Source organism: Merops nubicus, unplaced genomic scaffold (assembly GCF_000691845.1).
Source record: "Merops nubicus isolate BGI_N331 unplaced genomic scaffold, ASM69184v1 scaffold12928, whole genome shotgun sequence".
In the NCBI taxonomy this organism is placed as follows: Eukaryota; Metazoa; Chordata; class Aves; order Coraciiformes; family Meropidae; genus Merops; species Merops nubicus.
In genome coordinates this window covers 210-26,335 of record NW_008626390.1, presented here as the reverse complement: position 1 = coordinate 26,335, position 26,126 = coordinate 210, and the positions used below count along the sequence as shown (strand labels likewise).

Sequence of the window (26,126 nt, the reverse complement as noted above, 5' to 3'; positions counted from 1 at the left end):
TGGTGTTCTGCTTTTTGACCTCCTTTTGTAATGCTGCAGCTGAACTGAAATAAGGCAGAAATCTAATTCTTGTGCCTCATGTCAAGTACCAAATGTTCTACAGGAACACAGAGCAGAGTAAATTCCGGATAAAGAGACTTAAATCTAAATATTTTTTTCACAGGTGTCAGAAAATTTAAGTATACTTGGGATATGTAATCAGAAAGCCAGCAAATTATTCCCCTTAACCCATATCCCAGACACTTCTAATTTTATTTCTGCCACAGTACTTTGAAGTATACTGAGCTTCAGTGTATAAAGTTTCACTATGACCTTAATGCACCTTGGCATAGTCTGAGACACATCTAGAAGCATTAATGATAAACATGATATGCAGCACTGGCAAAGCCTGTTACTACAGCTGGTTTGTAGATATTTGTGATGACTCAAGTTGTAAGACAGGTGTTGAACAGTCCTTGTCTGAAAAACAACAAGACAAGCTCCCACACAACTGAAATGTTGCCCTAAAAGGGTAATTTTGAGAAGTTCTAGGTGTACCACATCACCACATAGCAAAAAAAAAAAAAAAATTAAAAAAATTAACCCCCCTATTTTTTTTTTACAAGGATAAATTTGAGCTCTTTAAACATCCTTATATGGGACAGGTATATACACACACAAGAATGAAACAAATACAATGGATGAAACAATAACAAAAGGCACATCATCAAAATAAGAACTCTAAAAATATCTTAAAAGGTAGTTTGACTAAAGTTTTAACCAATTTGAATTTATGCATGTACATTTGACTTCTGTATCTGAAGTCACTGAACTGTCTCACTTTCCTGAAACAGTTTAAGTGTGGAACTCTACATATAAGAATATTTAAAAAAAAAAATAAAATAAAAAAATTTGTAAACTATGGCTCAATACCAATTTAAACATTCTAAAACTTCTGGAGGAATGCTCATAATGGCAAATGTAGAAAGTAGACAACCTCGCTAATGAGCAGCTCTACTTTTTAAAATAATAAAACTAATTCTTAAAAAATTAGCTGACACTCCTGACCTTTTCTTTCCCAAACAGTTATGCAAATTATTTGGTCCTTTTCAATTTACAGTGGTAGCTCCTTAATAGAATTTCCTTTGTGATGGTCTCTACAAAATATAAACTTTGTACTTTCAGCCACAACTTAACCAATTGCTTCTGCTAGCAAAACTTAATAAAGTAAGAGTTTAACTATATACAGTTTTTGACATTTTTACAGAATATGCCTCATAGCTTAATCTCAGCTTTGCCTTTGTTCCATCTCTGTGTGACTAGCGGTCTTTAAATATTAACTTCAATTTAGAAACTGTAAGGTTTTTTTTTCCTTCCTGTTTAATTCACTTTATGAATGTAAGATATGACAACTACCAACGTGACTCAAACTACAAAAAACACCCTTCAAGTATTTAAAGTAATTTTAATGTAAATTAAAAAAACCAAACACCTTATCTAAAATAGATTCAAGAGCAAAAAAAACCCTCCAAAACCAACAAACCAACCAAAGCCAGCTACCAGCAATGCAACATCACATCATTGTCTTGAATTTTTTTTACAGACTATCATTCAAAGATAGCCTGCCATTTATAACTGCGCGTGTTTATCCTTCACAGTGACAGCAAAACCAAAGTGCCCACATGAAGACTGAAACTCTTTCCTGTGGGCTTACAGTTTGTAAACTTCCAGCATATCATACATGACTCAGCATAGAGGATGAGCTTTCCCCTTCTCTCTCCAGTCCAAAAACAGAGAGAGATGGAGGGAGAATGACAATCATTCTCCTATGTAACCAGAAATACGCTTCTAAGCAGTGTTCTCTAGCATCAGTACCAGCCAGTGCCCATACACCAGTCATATACATTCAAGACTTGGCTCAATGGCAGAAGTTCTGAATTTCCTAGAGTAGGGCCAATCCACTAAAATAGTTTAAAAAAACTCAGATTATATATACCAAGGCAATTAAGTGTGATCCTTCTGGGTAAAAAGGACTGTCAGTACCCCTTTGTACAAACAGTGTTTCTAGAAAAGCATTTCACATTGAAGCTTCAGTGTTTCCAGCAAACTATTGTCTCTATCCCTGAGACAGCCCCTTAAGAGTATGATCTGTCTGGACTGCAGGATTCTTCAAATGACTTCAGGGACACCGAGAAAGCAGCTGAGAGGGGCAGGGGTGTCCAACAGCCATGATACCATAGAAAGCAGCCTGAGAAATACTCTTTACCCGAATACACCTTTCAATTCAGTGATCAGCACCTCGTAAGAACAACAACAACAAAATGGAGCAGAGCTAGCCATCAGTTCCTGGGAAAGTAGTTTCCCTGTCACTTACAAAGCAAATTGCTTTAACAGCATGGTGTTATCTAACTTTTAGTCTATATGCAGAATGACCCTGTGTCCTGGAGGGGAAGACATGTAACATGACACACGGCTACAATGCCACAGAAGTGCATCATAACCTACATTACCTATTTAGAATTCTTTCTCTGAGGGAAAACAACTTGTTAATAGGCATGTCTCAGTTGCTGAACATCAAAAGCTTCTGGGATGAGAGACTGGGGGCAAGCAAGAAAAAACTACCCTCATTTTAATGAAAAAAGTGCTGTAGGCAGCCAGGAGCAGCAATGACAATCCCCTCCCCAGAACTGATTGCAGAGACTCAGAGGTCCAAAGTCACACTAGAATCTCTGAGGCACTCCTGGTTCTGAGAAAGAAAAGTCATGATCCAGTAGTCTTTGCAGTACTGTAGACTGAGAAAACAAACCCGTTTGTATTTCTTAACAAAGCCAAAGCATCATCTCATAGGGATCACATTCACCATTTCCGCCGGTGTCTCCAGTCTCACAGTGTTGAAATGGGACTGATCAGCCTACGATGGATTGCACATCACCCAAGGAGAAAGGAAGGCATGGAAAAAGGCATACAGTACATTATATACTGCTTCACAACCATGTTTACAAGGTGGGGAGGAGGATGAAGGTGAGGAAAGAATTATTGCTGTTTCAGTAATACAGTATGATAGCTAAAACAAATCAAACAAGATCACAACAGTATTTTCACACTGCAGGATGACGGTTCATGTTTTGCTTAAGGATGAACTTGCCTGGGGATTAAAAGGGGAAGGAGGAGTCCTAAGGAGAGAGTCAAAGTTACACCTGGGATATCAGCTGCATATTGCAACTTGGAGATCGAGACTGCTTGGTCAGGGGAGCTACTGGGGGAAGGAAATCTTTACCTTCCCCAGCTTGGCCTAGTCGGTCCTCCTGTAGGCTGATGGTTGAAAACCGATTGGTGTTGCCAGCCGCTAGATTGGTAACACCCTCTGTACCAGCTCCAGCACTGGAGCCTGCCTGACTGCCATTCACACAGTCAAAGGATTTACTGGAGGAAGCACTGGCGGTCCTGATCAGGCTCAAACTGTTGGCTTTTGGCACCACCTGCCCAGCAGGCAGGCTGAGGTGTTTCTTAGCAGGTGTCATCTCAATTATATCTGCACCAAGGTCAGTGGATTGGTGCAGGTACTGCCTCTGAGCTACTGAATCTCGAGGGCTCTCATTGGATTTTGCTGCAGAAGAGGTTTCTTTATCCTTAGCAGAACGCCCACTTGCATTTTTCCTTAAGCTGCTCTTCTGGGATATGGATGATAGAGGTTTGGTCCCAACCGGCTGGCTGCTGAGAGAAGCTCCCGATGAAAATCCTTCATCAGCATCATTAAGGTTTATAGATTCCTCTCTTCCATTTACACCTTCAACATCTATTAAGAAAAAAGAAACAACCAAAAAAAGCCCCAAATCAATTAGAACACATAGTAAACATTCAAGTTAGATGAAGATAAGGATGCGTGCAGAACACCAAAAGAAACCTCATTTGCTAATCCACCTGGTTTCCACTTGCTTAAAAAATTCTGGTTCTCAGCTAATAATCTTCCTGTCATATTTAGCAGAATAACAGAATCTACCAATATATAATCCCCAAGCTTCATTTCCCTTTCCTCTGTGTTACTTTTATCAGAGCATCTCTCAAACTTCGTCTGCAAACAAGAAGAATTAGGCCCCACTTGGTTAATTTGTTTTAGTTCTGTCTGCGGAAACTGGTGCCCATTCTCCTCCTATATGTGACTGAAATGAACCCCAAACAATAAAGCGTCTTTTGGACTATTTTTCTCCTATTTTAAGGCAAGATCTAAGCATGTTCAGGATCTCTTCCTGCCAGAGAAAGTTCTGTCAAGTGCTCAGTAAGCTTCAGAATTAGACTTTGTCCTAGGCCAGTAATCACAATGCTCCAACAGAGGCAGAAGGCTTCTGTTGTGCGTAGCTGCCACTTCAAACAACGTGACTGTACTTTCTGTTGGAGATTAACCTAATTTCTAGTTCTTTCTCCTCCAGAGCTCAATCCTCCCTGCATTTCCAGCAATCCTATCTAGGTGCTTCCACCTTATTTGCTTTTATCTCAGCATCCAGATTCTTCAGAGGAAAAAAAACAACCCTTGCATTAAGAGAAATTTAACCTCTGAAATACTTCCTGTTGTAGAAGAGACACTGTGCTTTTGACTGGAATATCAAAGAGGAAACAAAGAGCCTGATAAACTTATTTCTTAAATCCTTGTTTTCAGGTCTATAATATGATTATGGCTACACACAAAGACTTTAATAACAACAACAAAAATCTTATTCCAGTCCCTTTTCTAAGCTCCAATTACTCAAAGAGTTATTGTTTCAGTAGAAAACTAAACAGCATTTAAATTTCAAAACTGAAAATGGAGCTTGAGGTTTTGCTGTGTATCTTGTTTCAATGGGAAAAGGCCATAAAGTTTAACTCTGATAGCAAAAAAAAAAAAAAAGATATTGAGGCTGGAAGAATTTTGGGTTTCTTTATAAAAGCTGTGGAGCCTGATTATTTGCAACAAATCTGCAAAGCCTATGGATATGTCCCAGCTAAAGCCACTGTATTGCTTTACTGGCAGTTCACTCAACCCAGATTGCCACCAAGCAGACATGCTTAAATCTCTTTTGTGGAATGGGGAAAAAGTGGTGGCAAGGATCTAAGAGATTCTAACATTTGAGTTAAAAGCTCATCCTTTCATGCTGATCGTAGCAGAGCACTAAGGAACTACAGGAACATTTTATGTTATGGCAAGCAGAACAGACACAAAGCTTTCAGTGTTGTTTCTGCCTCTGTGTAGCAGGAATATAACCAGATCCAGCTTCACATTTCTGAACTGTAAAGCAAAAAGAAAACTTTACAGGGAGGTTTTATTATTCTATTTTAAAATTTATTTCTTTTCAGGAAACTTTGCCATTGGAATTGCCGTTACTATCTATCAGCTTACAGATGTTCAGCCATCTCCAAATCAGACCATTCTCAGGCCTCTCTCAGAATAATGCAATGTGAGATTATTCTGTAGTTTTATATGGTTCTATTTAACTCATTAACCTCCCAGAAGCAGGAAGGTAATTGTAGTTCATGCTACTCCAGTCTTCCTTGGTAAAGCTCTTAGCCTTAGAAGCAGCAGCTTCTTGGGTTTCCAGAATACTATTAAAATGAAGGGTCAGTTACTTGCTTTAGCTTCCTGTAACCATATTTAAAATTATATATACTTTCCTCTCCTTCCACCCACCCTGTCTGGTCAAATTAGGCCTGCATCTTCTCACTGAGACAAGTGCATTTTCTTACATTAGACACTGATATATTTTATTGACAAACTACCACATCTCCATTCCCCTCCCACCAACCTTCTCTCACATAATCAAAGATGCTAATAAAAATATGACATAACTGGAACATACTGAAAGCAAGAGTACTTTTTCAATAAACCAACATTTATGTTTCTTTATATAATCATGCAAGGCTGGATGAAAGCATGTTTGATTACAAGCAGCAATAGCAGCAGCTGAAGTCCCCTCTCAAGCCCTTCTGATTCAAATGAAAGATGTGTAACTTGCAAGAAGGTACCTCCAGACAATACTGCTAACCTTTTTGCTATTACAAGAACATCAGTCACCTTCAAAGCTGATGTTAAAACACCATTGAGTAACAGGATGCTAAACCACAACATTCCTATTCAGGGACAGTGAAGCAAAAGAGTCACATTGAAAAAGTGGCATTTTATCCACAGAATTTTAAGGCAAGACTGAGAGGGGTTGTTGCAAGCTTTTGGTTGCTGCAACTATACAGAGGCCGGCCCAAGCAGCTCAGCAGTGCTCAAAAATGAAGAAAATAGAGAAGACAACATGCAAGAGAATTTCTGTCTAGTCAGATCCAGCTACCTACAGAAGTTCTCAGTGGGACTTAAGTAATTCAGGAAACACATTCTTTTCCCAATACCTGTTATTTTTCCTCTAAAAGCTACCTACAGAAAATATTTGGGTCCTTACATACTCTGTTTGGGGGGAAAAACATGATGAAGCCATAAAATTTTCTTCCCCCTGGTACCAATAGACCAATGAGACAATTAAAAAGAAAACAAAACCTAAAAATCTACTTCTCCCAAGCACTTTTCTCCTGTAAGGGCAGGGAAGAAATAGACCATGCAACCTGACAAATAGTATCAGTAGTTCTACAATGTGTATTCATGACTCTGTTCTTAATCAGAATCTGTCCACAAAGAAATCGTTATTTATGCCTGTATGTAATTATCCTGTAGATGTAGGTACAGCATTCTGCACTGCCCCAAAATAGTGCACATAACCACAGCTGCTACCACCTGGAAGCAGAACACCTAACAGGCATTACTGTTATTCTTGACATCTTTCACCTTGTTCCATTTCTTTGACCAAAATATTGATCTAAGGAAGAGGGTTTATACAGCTTTTTTAATTTAGTTTTATTCTGTTTATTCTTCCCACATCTGAAGGTTGAAAAGTCATTAGAAATTATTAGTCTCTCATTATACTGCTTGTTATCAAAATGGTACTTATGATAGGGAATTTGCTAGCTGAAACTTTCTGTGCAATCAGCATTAGTAAAATAACAGACCACTATATATACACACACATTTCTATACTGATAATCAAGAAGCCCATTCCTTGGCTTCTTCCCAGATGCCATCAACTGGCAGAATTCAGTTCACCCAAGTAAGTAATTATACATTGCTAATGTTACAGAAGTAAAGAGCATTCAACCCACTTCTGTTAGGTAAAGCATATGGAATCATGCTTTACCCAAGAACATGCTACATTATACAGATGTCTTAAGGCCAGAAGACCACATCTTTATCAACTTCTTTCCCACTTTTTGTCTGTCCCAGAAGGTTCTCTTCATCCAAGGACTTCTCCATATCCTTCAGGTCATGCACATGCAAAGTTTAGTAAAATGGAGTAAGACCAGCCGAACAAGTAAATTTAGGAGAAGACAGGACTCACTTACTGAGCATGCTCAAATGCACCAAGGAATAAATTATAAACCTGCACTGAACATTTTTAGGCAGCTATCCTCTATAGAAGCATGATGTCTTAATTACTGTTTGATAGCAACTCTGATTAAGGATAAGAATTCTGTGATAACACTACATTAAATCTCCAAATTCTCCAGAAGAACAAACCTGAAACCTATGTACCTATCTCCAAATGCACAAATAAATCTCATTTTTGATCAACTGATATGCCTATAGAGGCTGGAAATACCAACGGAACGTTCAGATAGAAAAAAGAAAATGAAGATAGAACACTTGAAAGTATGTTTAGCTAAGTTTACAAGAAATTAATTCTCAACTCTGAGAAGAAATCATAATCCAAATTCACTACCCAAAACTACATTTTTTATGGCGTAAAGATGAGAAAATTAATAAATGAACTTAACCAAAATAAATTTATACCAGCTATTCTATCTGCTGTTCTTGGTTGCAGAACAGACATATGAAGTCCTACAGCATTTGTGTGGACAGCATGACTGAGAAAGAAATCAACAGATGTTTCTAAAGTTTTTAGAAATGTGACAACTTGATTTCTGCTTGAAAAGACAAGCACTTTTTTGGTACTTGTCTTTAAAGCAACCAGTTCATTCATGTAAAGGAGTTGTACATGTATGAATTTTCAATTAAAGAATTACTGGCAAATAAAAACAGCAACAATTGTACATCTGTCTTAGATAGGCTTGACCTTTTACAGGAACAAGAAATTTCATTCCTGGAAATTTAAACACTGCAGACTTACAAGACACTACTGTAACTAAGTTGTAGCCAAATCCATTACTCTATATTGTCTACTTATCAGGACTAGATTAATGTTCATCTGGTGCATTTTTTCCTTCTGAATATTAAACATGCTCAGTAATAAAAAGTTTCCAAGCAATCCCAAAGCTCCTCCTGGCTATTACCCCTGTTTGTTTGGGGTTTTTTGCTTTTTTTTTGCCATGCCAAGCAGTCTTTCACCACACAGATGCAAGCCCCAGGCCAGCCCACGTGATAACAAAAGGTAGTACCTGACCTGATGTTAGGTATATAGGGGATGCGTGTATTGCAAAGAGAAGCTAATACACCCTGGGATAGCGGAAACACACACTAGAATGGAAAGAAGTTCTGCTTGGGGATAGGGAGCCAGGATCCTCCTCCAGCAACTGCCTCACTGACTTCTGCCTCCTCATCTCTGTCCTACCCTCTGTTGTGGCTGCTGCCAAGGTGGGCTCCGGGAAGCCATGCTCAGGGGTCCTGCGCATCAGCACCTCCCCCTCTTGCTCACGTTTGATCCCTAGGTCTGTGGAGCCGTGTTGGATCGGTGAGCCAGGTATGCTTGAGTCAGCCTCGTTTGAGAAGTCAAAGCCATCTGGGATTCAACATATAACATTTTAGTGCTTTTTCTATTCCTTTCTTGGCATTCCAACCCAGGCAGGGAAAAGAGAAGATTTATGTGAACACGGAACAAACATAAAACACTACCCATGCTTAGTTAAAAGTTGTGAGAACATCCACAGAAAGGGACAGGTGGGCTATACTGTAGACCAGAGACTAACAAATGAGTATAATGTCAACTACAGCGAAGACAAATACGTAGAAATACAGCTATTTCTTGTCCTGGACATCCTGATTCAGCTGAAGACCACAGGTCATCAAATCCTTTTGCACATGACACAGGGGAGGAGGACAAAAAAAAAAAAAAAAAGGAAAGAGGACGACAAGAAAACAGGTAATCTTTTTTTACAGACTTTTACCCTCACATTATTTTTAGCTTGTTGTTCTTTTTACCTTCAGCCATTTATGCAGCTTTTTTTAATCAGTGTTTTATACATGCAGCAACAAAGCTCTGTAAGTATGACAAAGTGATTTCAAAGCAAGCTTTTTTGCTACACCTAGATGAAGGTGTCATCATATCAAGGTAAATATTACTACTTATTAATTTTTTTTCTTCATACAGTCAAGCACGCCTCTATACAACTTAAGTACTTACTGAGGGAAAACAAGGACTAATTCTAAGCTATCCAAAGCTATTTTGGACTTGGCCCCTCTCTAAATTGGGCCATGTAATGGAAGGAGAGTGACGTTCAGCTTTGCCCTCTCCCACTGCCTTCAGCAGTTTTAGGTAGCTGGAACCCTATCGAGGTCTGGATAATACCATTCATTCCCTGAGTGAGCTATTTATGATGGGAATCAGATGACTTTTAGTGTGGATTAAAGGACTCAAACTCTAAGGCAAATTCTACTCCTACAGTTTTATGCTGTGTTACATGGAGAGGGGAAAAATAAAAAAAGGCTTATTGAACTTTTTCCAGCTTCTCTATTTTCTCACCTACCTCATGGGTTATCACCAAATCAAAACCAAAACAAACACCCCAGATGTTCACGTCCATGCACTGCTCTGGAGATGTAAAATACTATACATCGTTATGGAGTATCACTTCTCAAAAACAAACAAACAAAAAAACCCAACCAACTGTACTGCAAACACTCAAACTCGGAAGGCAGATTACAGTGATGGTGATGAATACAGTACAGTGCTGCCTTTGGTCCCTGCAGAGGAAGCTCACCTTCTCTCCTCCAGCGATGGCGGCGGATAGAGGCTGTTGTGATAGCAGTTCGGGAGATCCTCGGCACGGTTGGAGTCACTTCTACTTTCAGTACCTTCTGGCCTTCTTGTGATGCATCAGGAGCATCGAAGGGCAGCGAGTTCTTCATGGCATTGGCAACCTAAGGTGATAGTAAACTGCTGTACTGCTACTGTCCTTCATTGCTCTAATGGCAATCTTTAGATCTCTTGCTGGATACAGACAGGGGAACGACCCAGAATTGTTAATTATTCCAGATTCCATCCAGATGGACGGTTCCATCTCCAAAACCAGCAGCTGATAACTACATTGAAAAACTCATCACAAACCTATACCTCAAAAATATAGCTGGGTTTTCTTTATTTTTTGAGGTCATTTACTTCATTGCAAATTTGCCATCTGTACTGACAGAGGTAACAAACTCCAGAAAGGTCTCCAACCAACTGAACAAACTGAAAACTGAAACTAAAACAAGAGGGTCAGAGACTTGAGATTTAAACCAAAACAATTATGGAAAATGTAACTTGCTAATCTCTGTAAAGTCCTACCTAGCAACAGTTCCCACCATAATTTGTGCAGGCTATACAGATTACAAGAAGCATTATGAAAAGCAACTTTGTTGCCTCCCAATGGATTTTCTCTTGTATCATAAAAAATACTTGATTTTGCAACTTGAGAGAACAAAGTTCACCACCTGGCAAAAGAAACACATTTATTTAAATACATGTGACTAAAACTTAGACAACACCATGCTCTTTTCTTAAGAACAGGCATTTTGTTTACTGTATACAGATTTGTGGCTAGCTGATGGAGTAGTATCGACTGTTTAGCATGTTATTACAACCAAGCCATTTCCCAGTTTTATGTTGTAAACAACGTTTTCAGATGTTCCCCTCAACCTAGTGACAGAATTAATGCACTTTTAAACCTCATCAATATTGGCTTGATATTCTGAGGTTGCCAGAGGCTTTGGAAATGTAAAGGACATCTAACAAATTCCTTGAATTCCCAAAGCCAAATCTGCTTAGCTAATGAAGTCATCTTTCACTAGCAAAAATGCAAACTATGAGAAGTCTACTAAGCCACTGGAACAGATCCTATTGGCAGGACTTGACTGTCTTGTGAAGATCTCAGATAATGTTTGATAAAAAGACTGTATCAATGCATATGTCATGCCATAAAATGTCCATGAATTAAAGGTGTTTATCTGCATTACAATAAAGTAAAAATTACTTTCCTACAGGTTATAACAGTCAAACCATCCAGAAACCATGAGAAGAAACAAAACTGTTTCTAACAGTAAAGCCACAGATCACAGGATATTAACTAAATCAAAGACTTCTCACTTCCTGGGGGGCTGGAATGGCTTCCTGATAGCTGGTCCTGATCTCCAGCTGCTGTTGTGATCCTGTAACTCCCCAATAAACAGCACAAAATACTGTTGGCACCATCACAGAACTGCTCCTTATCATCCTGCCTTCCACTTGTCCAACATCGATTTGCTCTTTGCTAGCCAATTCTCTCAGCCTCAACACTTGTTTATGAAGTGCCCTCCTCTTCACAGAGGACTTTTTTCCCATGCTATTCTCTCAAAATGGTACCAACTACATTCACCCTATCCTGGAGCACATTATAGAATTCAGAAACTCATTTTTGCTGTCCTGAACCAAAGCAGATCAAGTTCAACAGTATACAATGCTTTGCTTTCCCTTCTGCTACTCCCTAGAGCTGCGCTCTCTCTTGAAGAGATACCCTTCTCAGCATTCAGGATTAAAATCTAAACATTAGTAGCAAAATGCTTCTCAACAGGACCAGAAAAGTGATAGAGAACTTTTGCCTGTTGAACCTTTTAACAGCTGGCCCTTTCTAACAGAACAAATTGTACTTCTGGGGACTGAACAGAACCATATGGAGATAAAAATTAATGCAACAGTTAAACTTTGAAACAATCTAAACAACCAGTTTGAATGAGTCACAGCCCTTCTCTAACAGAGAAAAAAATCCCAACCCACACAACCTGTGATCCTTCAGGATGCAGGGGAAAAAAAAAACCCTTGCTCACTACATCTAATCCATCATTAAAAGGCAGGAAAATGAACAAACAGCACAATTCAGACTTGGCAAGCCAAGTCTGAAACTATCAATGACAAAAGAGAGGTGGTTTCAGGCCAGACATCCACTTTTGCCTACCAGAAAGAAGCTCTAATGAAAGAACATCCAACAAAAGCAGTAAGGACATCAATAAAATACACTGGATAAAGGTGCTGTCACAACATGGACTTGCTGATTCATGCTTCTTGTATACTGGGCTAAGAAAGCCTCTGTGTCTCTGCACTGAAGAGAGAAGTTTCCACCTCAAACAACTACAGAACTCTTGTGTTCAGAGGAAAAGACTGACTGAAACTGAGCTACTCCTTAGGTGCAGGCTAGCTCAGTAATATTGGGTCTTGGCGATTAGTTTCCTTCTGTAGAAACTCCCTGTTCTTGTGATTATGAAACCAATATTCAGTGTTTGTTAACAGAGATAATTCTTTTTTCCTAGAAAAAGCCTTTCCCTTGCATAGTTTCCACCCTTTCCAGCTCAGTCACTGGGTAACAGTGAAAGAAGACCACTTCTACATTACAAATATTTCACAGCTTTCTGATGCTGCTAGTTCAGCCTCTTTTTTTTTTTTTTTTTAAATCCACAGGCAATATAAACCTGTTTAAATAAGTGCACGGATCTACTAGATTGACAAAAGTGTTTCTCCAAGAGACATACCCATACCCAGGGACTGTGATGCCACGATGCTTCTCACTGTAATGATGACTGATGGTATTCCTGATGGTACTCCCATAATTATACAAATAGCTGGAGTACAGATATCTAAAAATAATTCTAATGTGGGGGTTTGCCTGAATATTAAATGGACTTCAAAGAATGTGCTCTTAGGAGGATGAACTTGAAACGTACCTGGGATACTGCACAGATGATATTTTATTTGGTGACAGTAGTTTGAAGTTTAAAATACTAAATTTTATAATGCTTCTAAACTATACACATCTCTTGGACAATGCAACAAGGTGAAAATACTCGGAGCTCTGAAAAAGCCTAACTGTTGGAATATATAGCATGAGGCAAAGAACATGCAGGTTGTTCTTTTATAAAACTGGTAATTTCTTAAAGCTGCTTTTTAAAAAATTGCTGTAAAATAAGATAGGAAGCAAGGCAATGATCAGAGTATTAAGAAGAAAACCCCACAGGTGTACCTGCACACATATGGATGAAAAAGAATCTGACACCTGGTGAAGGGGGGAAAACTGGTGAAGTCATGATGTCACTGACACCAGACGAGTGGATGGAGATGCAATAGTAGCTTTGGAAAAAAACAGACATTCTAGAAGAATCTTGCAATTAGAAGTAATCTCTAAGGACACACTGATTAAAACTGAACAACAAGGACTGAAAATTGTCCTATCATCAAGTTCCAGATCCTCCTACACACGTTTTAAATGCAGTAGTTTGATAGCGTAGCCCAATTCAGCAGGTTCAATATTTAATTTAAAGCTTTCAATCTGATGGAGTGATGAGTCATTTCCAAAAGGAACCAACTATTATAACAATTCAATAGATACCAAGCTTTTTAAAATGCAGCAGCGTCAGAAAGCCTGTAGATAGATTTTACAGCCAATATCAATTAATCAAGAGAAGAATTTTACATCATTTATTGCAGAAGAGAGATCTCAGATTGCCACATTAAAAGATTTTTCCCAATCCACTTCTTTCTCATTTATGTAAAAAGCAACGAAATTTTACCACTGTTAGTTCAGAGGAACATTAAAGGCTATCTACAGTTTGGATGCAGAAACAATAGTCAATTTTACTTTATTTTCCTTCATTTTCTCTCTTAGTTTGATCCTCATTCCTACATATGACAAAAAATAAAATCCCTCCATTCTCCTTTCTGTTAGCCTCCTCATTACATCCACCCGCATCCAGCCTAGCTTCACCACTTTTCCCATTTAATTTCTCTCTATGATCAGAAGTATAATAGAAACAAGTATAATAGAAAGTGAAAAACAAACCCAAAACAATCAGAAGAACTCTATTCTATTGCTGCTCCTCCAAAGAAGGTAAAGTTTAAGGTCTATGTGACTTTGATCAATCAAAATCTGACATTTATGCTGGAGATAAAGCTCCTTTTCACTTTCAGCTCTATCCTGTTGTTGCTTTCTCTACTGTATTATCAAACCATAACAGCATATTCTCAGTCCCACTGAAGGTCTAGAAGCAAAGAAAACACCTCTTTTGCAACCAATGTCCTATGACATACATCCATTTGGCTAAGCTTCTTTGAATCACCCACTGTCAGCTTATGCCAAAAGAACCAGAAACATTTTGATCCTGCTGCAATACGTTAGAAAATCCTAGCTTTCTGCATCAATGAGTCCTAGGAGATCCAAACACCCTAGCTTAATACTCAAGCAGAAAAAACAGGGTATAAATAGCTATGTTGAAAACACCAGCTGTTAACAACCACTTGCATTTGGGAGTGCCATAAATGGCCACAAATGCTTTCATCACCAGTCCACTTCAGGAGTGCACCCATACGCCTCTTAAACAAGGCTATAAACTGCAATGGATTGTTTCTTACCAGCAGAGGTTGTGAGTAGAGTTCAAGCTGTGCTCTGTAAATTATGTCCTCCAGTACCTCCTGGCCAAGATCCCACTGACCATTATATCTAAAAAGTAAAGAAAGATGTTTATCTTTCATATCTTATAAACTCAAACATGTATTTTTTCTGCCGAAATCCATCTCTTCATTTCTTTGCTTATGCAGGGAAGTCATCAACTGGATGTACACCCTTTCCCCTTCATGTCTTTAAAAATTATAGGCAAAGCATTTTTTCATTAATCTTGTTGGTATAACAAAAAGGCTGGTCCCTGTCACCTCCAAGCAAAGCAAAGTTGACGCCATAATCAGGACAAACTTCAAGAATGAAAATACTGGGTCAAGATGTAACAGTTAACACTATTTAGCAGAACTGAATTTCCATCAGCAATAGATTGTTGCTACCTCAGAAACTACCGACACTCAAGGTCTGCATTTCATCGGGTTATCTTGGCATCCAAGCTCACTATGCTTGTGAACAGAAGGTATTTTGTGTTTGTGGAAACTTGGGAAAAGATGAAGCCAGAAGCCTCCTTCAGCACCTACTGCTGGCTTTTCATCATCTAATCCAATGCTGGCACAGCTATTTTAAAATTATCAGTTGGCTGAGTGGACAGAGAAAAGCAAATACACTACCGAGTTATAAACTTGTGTTATGAATTTAACTCTTTTTTTCCCCAATGATAAACCAACTAGCATTTATATTTTAACTCATGTAAACCCAGACGTTTCTCTTTCTACAGGAAAGCCACCCACTTACATGGCGTAATAGACACCTGTGAGCAGCTGCACCATGAAGTCAGGATCTAACACCACTCTACCACAGTGCTCTTTCCAGCGTTTCTCGTGCTGCCGTGGAAATCCACTCACACACAGCCTGAAAAAAGACACCATTGTTAAAAAAGGCTAACCCCCAGGGACTAGAAATGACTTTATATCACACAGATTTTACTTAATATTCAAAATCTAAATAAACAACATAGAACATACTTATGTTGCTCGCCCAACTATTAAACTAGTTTTATAACTGTGCCTTGAGATGTGGCTTGCTGATAATCCAGTATTATTCCCATATAGCCATTAACTCCATCTGTTTTCTTCAAATCATAACCAGCTTCTAAAGAATGAGGGTGGCAAGATGTGTTTTGCCAGCAAGATGTGTGGCCAGCCATCAAGTAGAAGACTCTCCAAAATTCAGTAACTGAAACCAACTTTCCTTAAAGAAACATTCCAGTGGTATAGAAGAGAAATGTGTCATCTCCCATCTAATGTATGACAACAGCATGCAACCACCTTTTACCTAAAGCTAGGTGACACAGATACTGTATTCTTGAGAATTACTTTCAGCTGCCTTCTAAAAAAAAAAAAAAAAAAAAGACCCAAAACCTCAAACTTCTGACCCCTGAAAAAGGGCTTACCTTCCTATATACTGCATAGCACTGAATCTTCATAAAAAACCCAGACTAATTTATTAATAACTTTAATGTCTGAATCTTCATCATGGAAGCAACACATGGCCACTAACACATAACTGCTGCACTGTTTCAAAAATTAAAAATCCCTAGCCTGTAATATGTTTTCTCTCTTCTCTACCTAAAGAATAGATCTAATTTTCAGATGCAGGAAAATTCAACAGATTTGTCAAATTTAACATAGCCACAACTCAAGTGAAGATGGAAGCATGTGAAGAATTAACCCATTCCCATCAGAAAGCACAGGAGAGAAACCAAGCTATAATCTTAACTGCATGTGCATGTTAGTACAGAATATATGTTGTTAGAAGAGTCTGATCTTTCTTTGTTACATAACTAAACTGCTTGTAATACTTTTCTTTCATGGCAGTATTGTGCTGAAGCAAGCACACCAAAATCAAAACAACTTTTAAAAAAGTTTCCCTTTTTAGGGGTAATAGAAGAGAGAATTGATCTAATTTTAGACAAACCGCTTGTAAAAACAGGCATATGGGAATATCACATATACTTAAGGTTTTTCAGAACAAAAAGCAGGGATATTTGCCAAACAGATGTTTCCATTCAAGTAGAAGGTTATGTAAAAGGCATATATATGACTTTGAGAAAATTACAGTACTGAATTCTCCAGAAAGTGGAATGTTATTATCAGAGCAGAAAAAGGGAAGAAAAAAGTGGGGGAGAAACCACAAAACCAAACCCAAATAAATGAAAAAAATACCCACACCCAAACAAAAACCTGAACATTGTTCAAGCATTTCATATAAACCACCTTAAGAAGCAAGACATTAATATTTCAAAGTAGAGAAAATTGATATTTCTGATATTTTTAAGCTGATTTTTAAGCTGACCATACTGAAAAAAGTCTGAAAGATATGTAAATCCAAAAATGAAAATCAGTCTGAGTAGCTACAACTAATTTAAAAAAAAAAAAAAAAAATTTGCCTTTTTTTCCCCTTTGTTCCATCTGTATGCAAGCACAGCTTCAAATTTCTAATTATGCTGCAAGACCAACCAAGAGTTTTAAGTTATTAAACACAACAAGTAAATTAATTCTTTTTCTGCTGGATGAATATTTAGAAATCTAGATGCACCCCACAAGATTGTTTCAAAGGCAAGTGTCTCACCTGGAACCCATGCCACAAAGTGATTGGTAAGAAGAGGCAGGCATATAGACAATAGCAGAATTGTAACACAGCATAAGAAAGCTCAGCACCTCAAACCTGAAAACAGACAAGAACAAAACCTTGCATGGTTTAAATTCTTAAACTGAACACAAAAATTCTACAACTCAGTCTCAAAAAATACCCCACAGGAAAAAAGTGTCAGAGGTAAACACACAAATCCTGAAATCCTCTTGCATTATAATTCGCTAACTCGAAAGAGGCTATTAAAAGTTTCAGTATTAAATACTTAAAATTATTATTACTGAAAGCCACTAGCACATGCAGGAACTATGGAGGAAACTGTCCAAATATTGTTCCATATGCAGTTATAGAATGGGAGAAGTCCACAATGCATTCAAAATTATTTTAGCAGTTTTCCCAGAGCTAGCTTTAGACACAGGTAAAGCTGGCAGGCACTAGAACACCATGGCAACTTCTCTCATCCCTAGTTCTGTCTATTTCTCACTCACAGCTTCAGAGTCAAAGCTGAATTTTGTTACACTTCCAAGAAAATTTGAGTGGAAGATGACCCAAAAATATTCCTGATGGCCACAGAAATGACAGTGTGACTCTTCTAAATCAATTAGTAGAAGAACACACGAAGTTGGAACAAACAACAAACATACTATACCTCAAGATTACCAAGACTGTTCTTGAGATATATTTCCATGCTGAGAAAGGACTGAACACATAGTATTTAACCTTAATGTTTAAGGACTTATTGGCTGCCTAGTGAAGTATCTCTAATGTTAGAATACATCTACTTACCGGTTCTGTGCTGTGAAGGTTTCTCTTTGAGGATGAAGGTCACTGTAAACTACTCTGATGAGATCATGCTGACACAGAGCTCCTTCAGTTAAAGCCATGGATCCAATAGTAGAGGGCTAGAAGCAGGTGGTGGGAAGAGGAAGGAAGAAGGAAGGAGAAATCAAGTCATAAGTAAAAGGTCCCTGAAAGCATGAAAATTTCTAACCACCCAAGCCAAAAGACACACTTATCCTGTGATCTGTAAAAATGAAGATTATTCCAGAATATTGTAAATCTAAAAACATTACCTAACTTCATTATTATAAACAGCTTCCACACTTAGAAGCAATAGAGCAGCTGAGAGCAGTTTTCAGCTCTGATTCTTACATGTCCATTTATATTGTAACTTCATAGACCTTTTGTACAGTACCAGTAGAGAAAGATGAACAATTCCAAGTTCAAACAGCACCAAGGCGGAGTTAGAAGAAGGAAGACAATTTTTATACTACCTCCTAAGAGGCAAAAACACAGTTGCAACTGCAACACAACTAACCTCTGTTCAAAACAAGCACCGTCATCAACTATTTTTCAGTATTTACATTCCTTTTCTTCTCTAAATGCTACTGAATTTGATTACAATAATTGCAAGCTACTGATATCAAAAACCTACTGCAACAAGCTGCATCTAAAGTGGCCTGTTGCATCAAATAGATCCAGTTTTCATTCCTCTAATAAATCCAATTCTAATTTACCACAGCAGCTCTTACCTCATGATATATTGAGGGTTTAGATAAGGAAGGGATGGTGAAAGATAAAACTTTGTTGTTTCCATCTTTGTCAGCAATTTCCTGCATTAAAAAACAAACAAACAGAAGGAGATAGGACTTGAAATAATTTTCAACTCTTAGATGGCATTTAACAAATGAGAAGTTAGATGTCCCGACCTGATAAGACTATTAACACCTCGAGGTCTCTGTGCATTTGCAGAATATCAGCAAATTTACACACACATTTAAAAAGTGGGAAAGACCTGTGTCACAGACTATTTTGTAGAATCAGCCTCCAACACTTAAAAAACCAGCACTGGCTCCTTGATTAGCGTGACTTCATCACAAACAAAGAAGAAAAAACTTCTTTAGCCCACTTTTACATTAAAACATTTATTTATAATAGAATTGTACAGTGGAAAAGGCTAAACTTTAAGCCCAAAAGATAAATAGACACATGATGAGTCACTTGCTGACAGTGGGCTGTATTTCATAACAAGTGCAAGACAGAGAAGAGGTGAAATACAGGGGACTAGTAAAGTGCTTGTACTTCACTTTAAGGTTCAAAATGGAAAAGATTTCTCCTTGTCTTGCAGTTTCTATGGTCTCTCCAGTTAAGTATTGAGAAAATAACTATAGTCCTTCAGTCTCAGTATATGTGCAGAAGAATATCAACAACTAAAAGAAAAAAAAAAAAATAGCAGGAGGCACTGTCCCTTTTGAGGCCTCTTTCTTCCTGAATCTGGAGAAAATGAAGACATTACTGAAATGTGTGTAACCAAGTGCCATCATGCAGTGGTTTCAGCTTCCAATTCCCCTGAAAAGACATATTTGGGGGTGGGGAGAGGAGGGGATAGACAGTAGGCAGAAGTGACACATGAAGCATATCAACCTGACAATCATCTCCACAGAAAGCTGTATTTTTCAGCATTAAGGAGGGCTACTTAGTTTGCCTACAAACACAAGTATTTAACAGTTCAAGAAAGCCCACAAGATGATAATTTTTTGTTAAGGTTTACCCAAAAAGACTAATATTAAAAAAAAAATAATTTTGCAAACACATTCTTACTGAATCTTCATTACATTATGCCTTTCTCCAGGTTAAATATGCTTTCATGCCAGCGTATTATAATCCCAAATATGTTGTTTGAATAATTCACTTTATTCCTATTGGTCAGGGATGCAACACCTCAGGTGATTGCTTTCCTTGGTCATTCCCACTTATCTCACTTACCAAGTTGTAAATGCCAAGCAGCAATGCCTCAATGCAACCATTACTCTGCCTATCCCTGCTGGCAGTAAGACGCAGATACACCCAGATCAACTCTGGCAAAAACTGCAGTGTGAATCTCTTGAGTCGAACTTCAGAACTACGATAAAGTTCAAAGAGCTGGTGGCAAACAGGCTCCAGGAGCTGTGGAAAGGCAAAAAGGCTAATGAATTACTGTTAGGGTTCTCTAAAAAGGAAGAATGCAAATATAAGGGCTATAACATATAGCCACTGCAGCCAGTAAAAATTACATTCTTTGATGGCAGGTAAGTGAATGAACCAAACTGACACCTGCAATGCTTTTAAAAACATCTGTAAGGACAGATCTGAGGGGCACTGGTATGCAGTATTAGGAAATGAGGCCTTACTACAGCCACCATCATCTTGTGGTTTGCTTGTCTAGGGCTGTCAGTATGAGATTTATTTTCTATGCAGGCACTAACTTCAGGCATGTGACGGACACATGGCTTGACCTATGTGCACCATAAAATTTTTAATGGTGCAGTTGTAAGGTTTACAAAAGTACAAAGGTTAAAGATTAGCTGCTAATGACAGCTGCTAATGACAAGTCTGCTGACAGAAATATCAATTAATTTCTTACCCACAACTTTCTAGTCTCAAACCCCACAAGTGTGCATTTGTTCATTACAATGCAAACTGTTTTTTCCATCTTGAACTGCCCTTCATGTTTCAGCACATGAATCAAAAAAGGCCTTTATCAAGTCAGTCTGAGGTAAGCACGAGAAAAGACTTGCCATTTTGAGTCACAATGCCAAACCAATAGGTAAGACTGAACTGTTAATGAACAGGGAGGAGAAAAATAACCAACCCCCAAACATGTCAAACTGTCTCTTCCTTTCCCCTGACTACAAGATTTCAATACCAAAGTTAAAAACTACCAAAAGGAAAACAATTTCAAGAGGAATTCTGATATGGTTTGTGACTAATATCTAGAATTACATTCTAAGAAATGGGATGATCTGATCTAAGGAAAATACCCATGGGATTCAACGTCCAAAAAGATGGAAGCATCCATGTAACTTAAAGCATCTACATATTCATACAGAAGAAAACAAGCCAGAATCTCAAGAAAGTCTTCTTTCTAAATATACATGCTTTATGCAGCTCTCATATACATACATGATAATATTAAACATGCAATTATTCAATTTCCATAAGTGATTAATTTGAATGTTTGAAGAATGTGTAATGCCATATTTCTTCGATAACTTCGATATTTTAGTATATCACAAAATCAAAACAAATTTGACAATCTTCTATCCAGATAGCTACCTTAGGAGAGCATCAACCCAGAAAGGATGAACACAGTTTAATTTCTAACATACTGTATTCTGGTCAATGAAGCATGCCATTTTTAAACCATTGATTACATAAGTCATTACAATAACATCTACATAAAATAAAACTTTGCTATCAGACAAAGCTCTTCTTATACAAGGCTCTGGTGTAAGCACCTTATGTAAAAAGGCTTCTGACTGACAGAGTAGGTAAAAGCCTGTTTTTACAGCAGAACCAAGGAGGTACTCTACAAGAGAGAGAAGAAAACTGATATTGACAACATTGATATGGCATGAGAGAAGTCCAGTCATTTGGAGCACACAGATTTTTATAAGCCACGTATGTAAAATACCTCACCACTTAATTATTGGTTTGGGATCTAAATTAGAAGCCTGAAAGCTTCTATTGCAACTATTTTAATACAATAGTGCTAGAGCTTTCTTCATCCAATTGAGGATATATTATTGTATTAGTATACTTATTTCAGTATTTCATACATATATAGCAATCTGTGTCCAAACGATGCGTAAGTATATTCTTTATTTTTAACTTAGTAGAAACTCCTATGTAAAGCGATGCTAATTATTAAAACCATCTGTTACAGTAAACGTTCAAATCCTCAGAGACAGAACTGTGTCCTTGTTTTATAAAAGGCCTAGCACATTTCAGATGTTCAAATTAAAAGAAGTGGTTAACAAATAATTGAGAGATCACTGAATAAGTTTGTAGGTTTTCTTCAAAAGAAAATATGAGCAAGAAACTAGAGTAAAGCAAAAGAAGAAATCTCTGGAAACAGTAAAGAAGATCACAGGTGCAAAAAAAGCTAAACAATTATTATCAGAAACTAGACACATGCAGCAGCATTGCTATAAATACTACTTCTATTAAATTAGAGATGACAGCAGCCCAAAGCTGTTTCCTTTTTGAAATTAGCCAGTCTAATCCAATTCCCATTAAAAACAGAGGAAAAGAGTAATGTTTTTTAGCTGAAGTCAGATGAGACTCAGTCAGAACAGCTAAGAGTTTATTTTACCTTCCTTCAAATTACAATTTTATAAAATCAGTTTTTTAACTGAAACTGTGCTCCTTAGAAAGATATAAGCAATATCCAGTCACTGGTGCTGCAAGCAGGTAAGTACTCCTCCTTTCTCTAGTTGTCATATTAGTTGTGTTAAAGGTCTAACAGCAAATGACTTAGGTGAAATCCCAAAACCTGTTTGTAGCAACTACTACAGCACTCTCGGTGCATTCAGAGCTTTAAGTCCAGGAGAAAAAGCTGCCATCACAAAGATGCCACAACACAAGTATTTTCAAAGGCACAAATACTAAGTTTTCCCTATCAAAGTATAGTATGATCATCTCCCACCTGGAAACACAAAATTTCACATTCTAAGAAGGAACAAATATTTTCCTCGCATCCCAGTTATCTGGCTTTTCAGAGAATCAGCCCCTTCCAATTAATTCTTTGAATATAAATATTGAGATAACATTGGATAAACAGAGGAAATGGAGCTTTTCTCACTACTAGTGGGTGTATACATGACTAGCACACGCTTTACTCCAAAGTCAAAGCAAATTGCCCAGTACAGCAGTCAGATAAAAAAAAATCAGAAAGTAAAAAGTCTTGCAGAACCATCTCTTTTCTGACAAACTAAAAACTTACATTAGAAGAGATTTCCTATTAGCATAATCAGCAATTGGCATAGCAATTACAAACAAAAATTTTTACTGATAAAATACACAGTAAGTGACAATGATATAATTTGCAGATTTTGTTTTACACCTCACAGAGATGCAGAGTAGTCATGTTTGAAGGAAACTGATGAATAGCTTTAGTTTGACTGATTTTACAAGTTTGCTAAACTTTAAGACCCATAACTTGAAGTAGAATATAATGCATTATAAAATGCATGATGAAGAATTGAAATGCTTGCATTTTTTTTAATAATTCAATTGTGGTATAAAAGGATTTGCTCATTTTAGGCTTAAATATAACATAATAGGTGTTACTACTTGGAGAGTACTGGATCTGGGAAGTGCTTGGTGTTGTAAAGGTGATCTCATTTTGCTTCAGGGCAGAGCTTTCCAAGGTAAACCTGAATAGCCCCACATGAATATTCAATGTTTAAATTTCAGTACTGCATGAACATAAAATCCATAGAGCATTTACATCTACAGCCAGAAACTAACTTCAAAAGTTATAATACTATCTATAAAAACAGTACTTCAAAGGAACTTTACTTTAGAATTTAAATATTATGCAAAAATCATTATACTATTCAGTTAAACTGTTTACGAGCAAGATCATTTTCATTCTTTATCTAACTTTCTGTTCCAGTCATTATCTTCTCCATATTAAAAAGTCAAAGAATTTCCTAAAAGGTAAACAGTAACAACTATATTTAACCAGATACTATATTTGCCTTCATTTGATAGATCTCAAATTGATAGGCAATTGCCAAAAGAGAAATGCATTGATTGTTTTGGTTCCTAAACATGCTGGTTCTATGTTAAATTAAGGATCCTGGTCTTGACAAGAGACAATTATGCAATTCTAGAAAAAAAACCCAAATGTTTGCCCCTTCCAGAGAGTCTTTTAAAAATTGGTCAATTAATCATAAAGTTGTACTAGAAAAGTTACTTGTCCATCAAGTTTAAGAATCCAGCAAGTATATTTTTAGAACAGTTTACCACATAAGCTTTATCTTCATAAGCAATCAGCTCTTCTAACAAATAATGCCCTACAAAGTGTATTTTAAAACCCTCTCACTTAGAGCCAAATATTACCACAGAATTACGCAAAGTAATGAATTCACTATGGTTATACTCCTCACATGCAAACAAGTTTGGAAGAAAGGCAATACACACTGCCTTAACAAGCAGAACCTGAAGTTAGTCATCTTTGAGCCTGAGATTGTTTATCTTCTACCTGATACCAGAATAAGGCCCAAACAGCAACAGCACTTCCAAAGAATAGTACCTGACAAGGATCAGTGTGCAGTAACATAACAGCACTGTCAGACACTTAAGGAAATACTTTTTGCAAATCTGGTTCTTTGCATCATTAAAAAAACAATAAAAATAAAATGGTTATTCTCAAAGCAAAGGAAAGCTTTTACATTTTCAGAATTATGCACACACACGTATATATATTAAAAGACAACAACAGAAACGGTGGCTTCAGGTTGGAGAGAGAATAACAGTAGCTTCAATACAAAGCCACTGTGCAAGTTATTTGTAACACTGAAATGAAGTTGACACCTATGAAGGTTTTTTTTAATTGCATGAGCATTATGCAACCTCCTTCAAGCTCAATCAAGCATTCAGTTTCCAAAAGCAGCTGAGCTGTGCTAAGGAAAATAAGGAACTTCCTTGCTACGTACACTGGCCATTGAATTTAAAAATACAGAAGAGCTCACAGATGATAAATGAAATACTTTGAAGCATTTTATCTAGTTTACACAACAGAGAATGGTATGTCTGCACAATTTATTCTGAAGCTGTATTTCACATAGTTTCTCAGAAATGCTCATAGCAGAAACCAAAGGAACAGAAAGCTCAATTCAATGTCATTTGCAAAATCAATCCTGTACAAAGGTAAGCTAAGTCTTCAATGGGTCTATTTATACTCTGGAGTCCTAGTTCTGCTCTTGTTTACAGCAGTGTAAACCAAATTAATCAAACAAGATATTACTGTAAGCAAAAGAAGATCTGGTTATTTTAATAGGATTTAATAAATTGATTCCATCTTCCACTGTAATAAGCCAAAGTGAGAAGCACATGGCTCTTACAGAGTTTCAGTACAAGGCCTGCTTTGTCTCTGTTATGACTGAAAGGTGATTTCTGAGAAAAACAAAACAAAACAACAAAGTCATGCCAAATCAAGTGTAACAGTCAGCTGTTGCAAGTAAAATCTAGCAGTCAGCATAAACTGTATTTTTGGGAGCAGATGAGGTTGTGTCTTATCAGAAAGGCATTAAAGTAACTGTCAAAAAACAAGAGTAAAAAAAAAGGATGATACCCATGTTAGACTACATTAGAAAGAAGAATCAAAGAATCTTCCTCTCTATCTCCACTTCTCCATTACTCTGGTTTTAGTTGTTGAGGTGGAAGATATAAAAAAGAATTTTGTTCACATTCTTAAGTCTCCTACCTCATTATTTGGGTCTTGAATGACCTTATAAAGAGCTGGTACCAGTGATTTTTTTCGGTGCAATGTAGCTGCATAGCTGGAAATTTGTGTTTCAGGTAATGCCTAAAGAAAAGAAAAGTATTAACCTGATAAATTAATACTTCCAAATATTAAAAATGTCCACAAAAGGATTCAGTCTCATCCCAACATGAAGAAAAATTCCTGACATTCAGCAATTGCTGCAGTTGTAAGCCAGTTCATTCAGTACAAGTTCTTTTCCATATGAATAGCATTTGAGGGCACACACCAACTTCCATGATAAAATCCAGAAGCAGTTTCAGATTTATCTTTCACAAAATCATTTGCTCCAACTTGATATGAGGACTCTCCTGATAATCTTTATTTAACACACACATTTCAAAATCTTTATCGAATCAACTCTAATTATTTATGAGGTGTGGATAATCTAGAATGAGCATGGACAGTCTCCAGTCCCACCAAGCAATCATGTCTGTAGAATCACAGAATGTTAGGGGTGGGAAGGGACCTCCGGAGATCATCAAGTCCAACCCTCCTGTCAGAGCAGGACCATCTAGTCTAGGGCAGGTCACACAGGAACACATCCAGG

General features: G+C 37.4%; 1 protein-coding gene across 1 annotated transcript; it reads right to left on the bottom strand.

Moving 5' to 3' along the window:
- Positions 1-2,586: 2,586 nt before the first annotated feature.
- Positions 2,587-25,621, bottom strand: FAM126B (family with sequence similarity 126, member B; the record flags this gene model as incomplete). Its single annotated transcript, XM_008945982.1, has 9 exons — positions 2,587-3,775; positions 9,979-10,138; positions 14,631-14,718; positions 15,409-15,525; positions 17,245-17,340; positions 18,052-18,167; positions 18,798-18,878; positions 20,032-20,211; positions 25,520-25,621. Coding segments are annotated over 9 exons (1,545 nt in total), but the record flags the coding sequence as incomplete, so codon positions are not given.
- Positions 25,622-26,126: the final 505 nt, after the last annotated feature.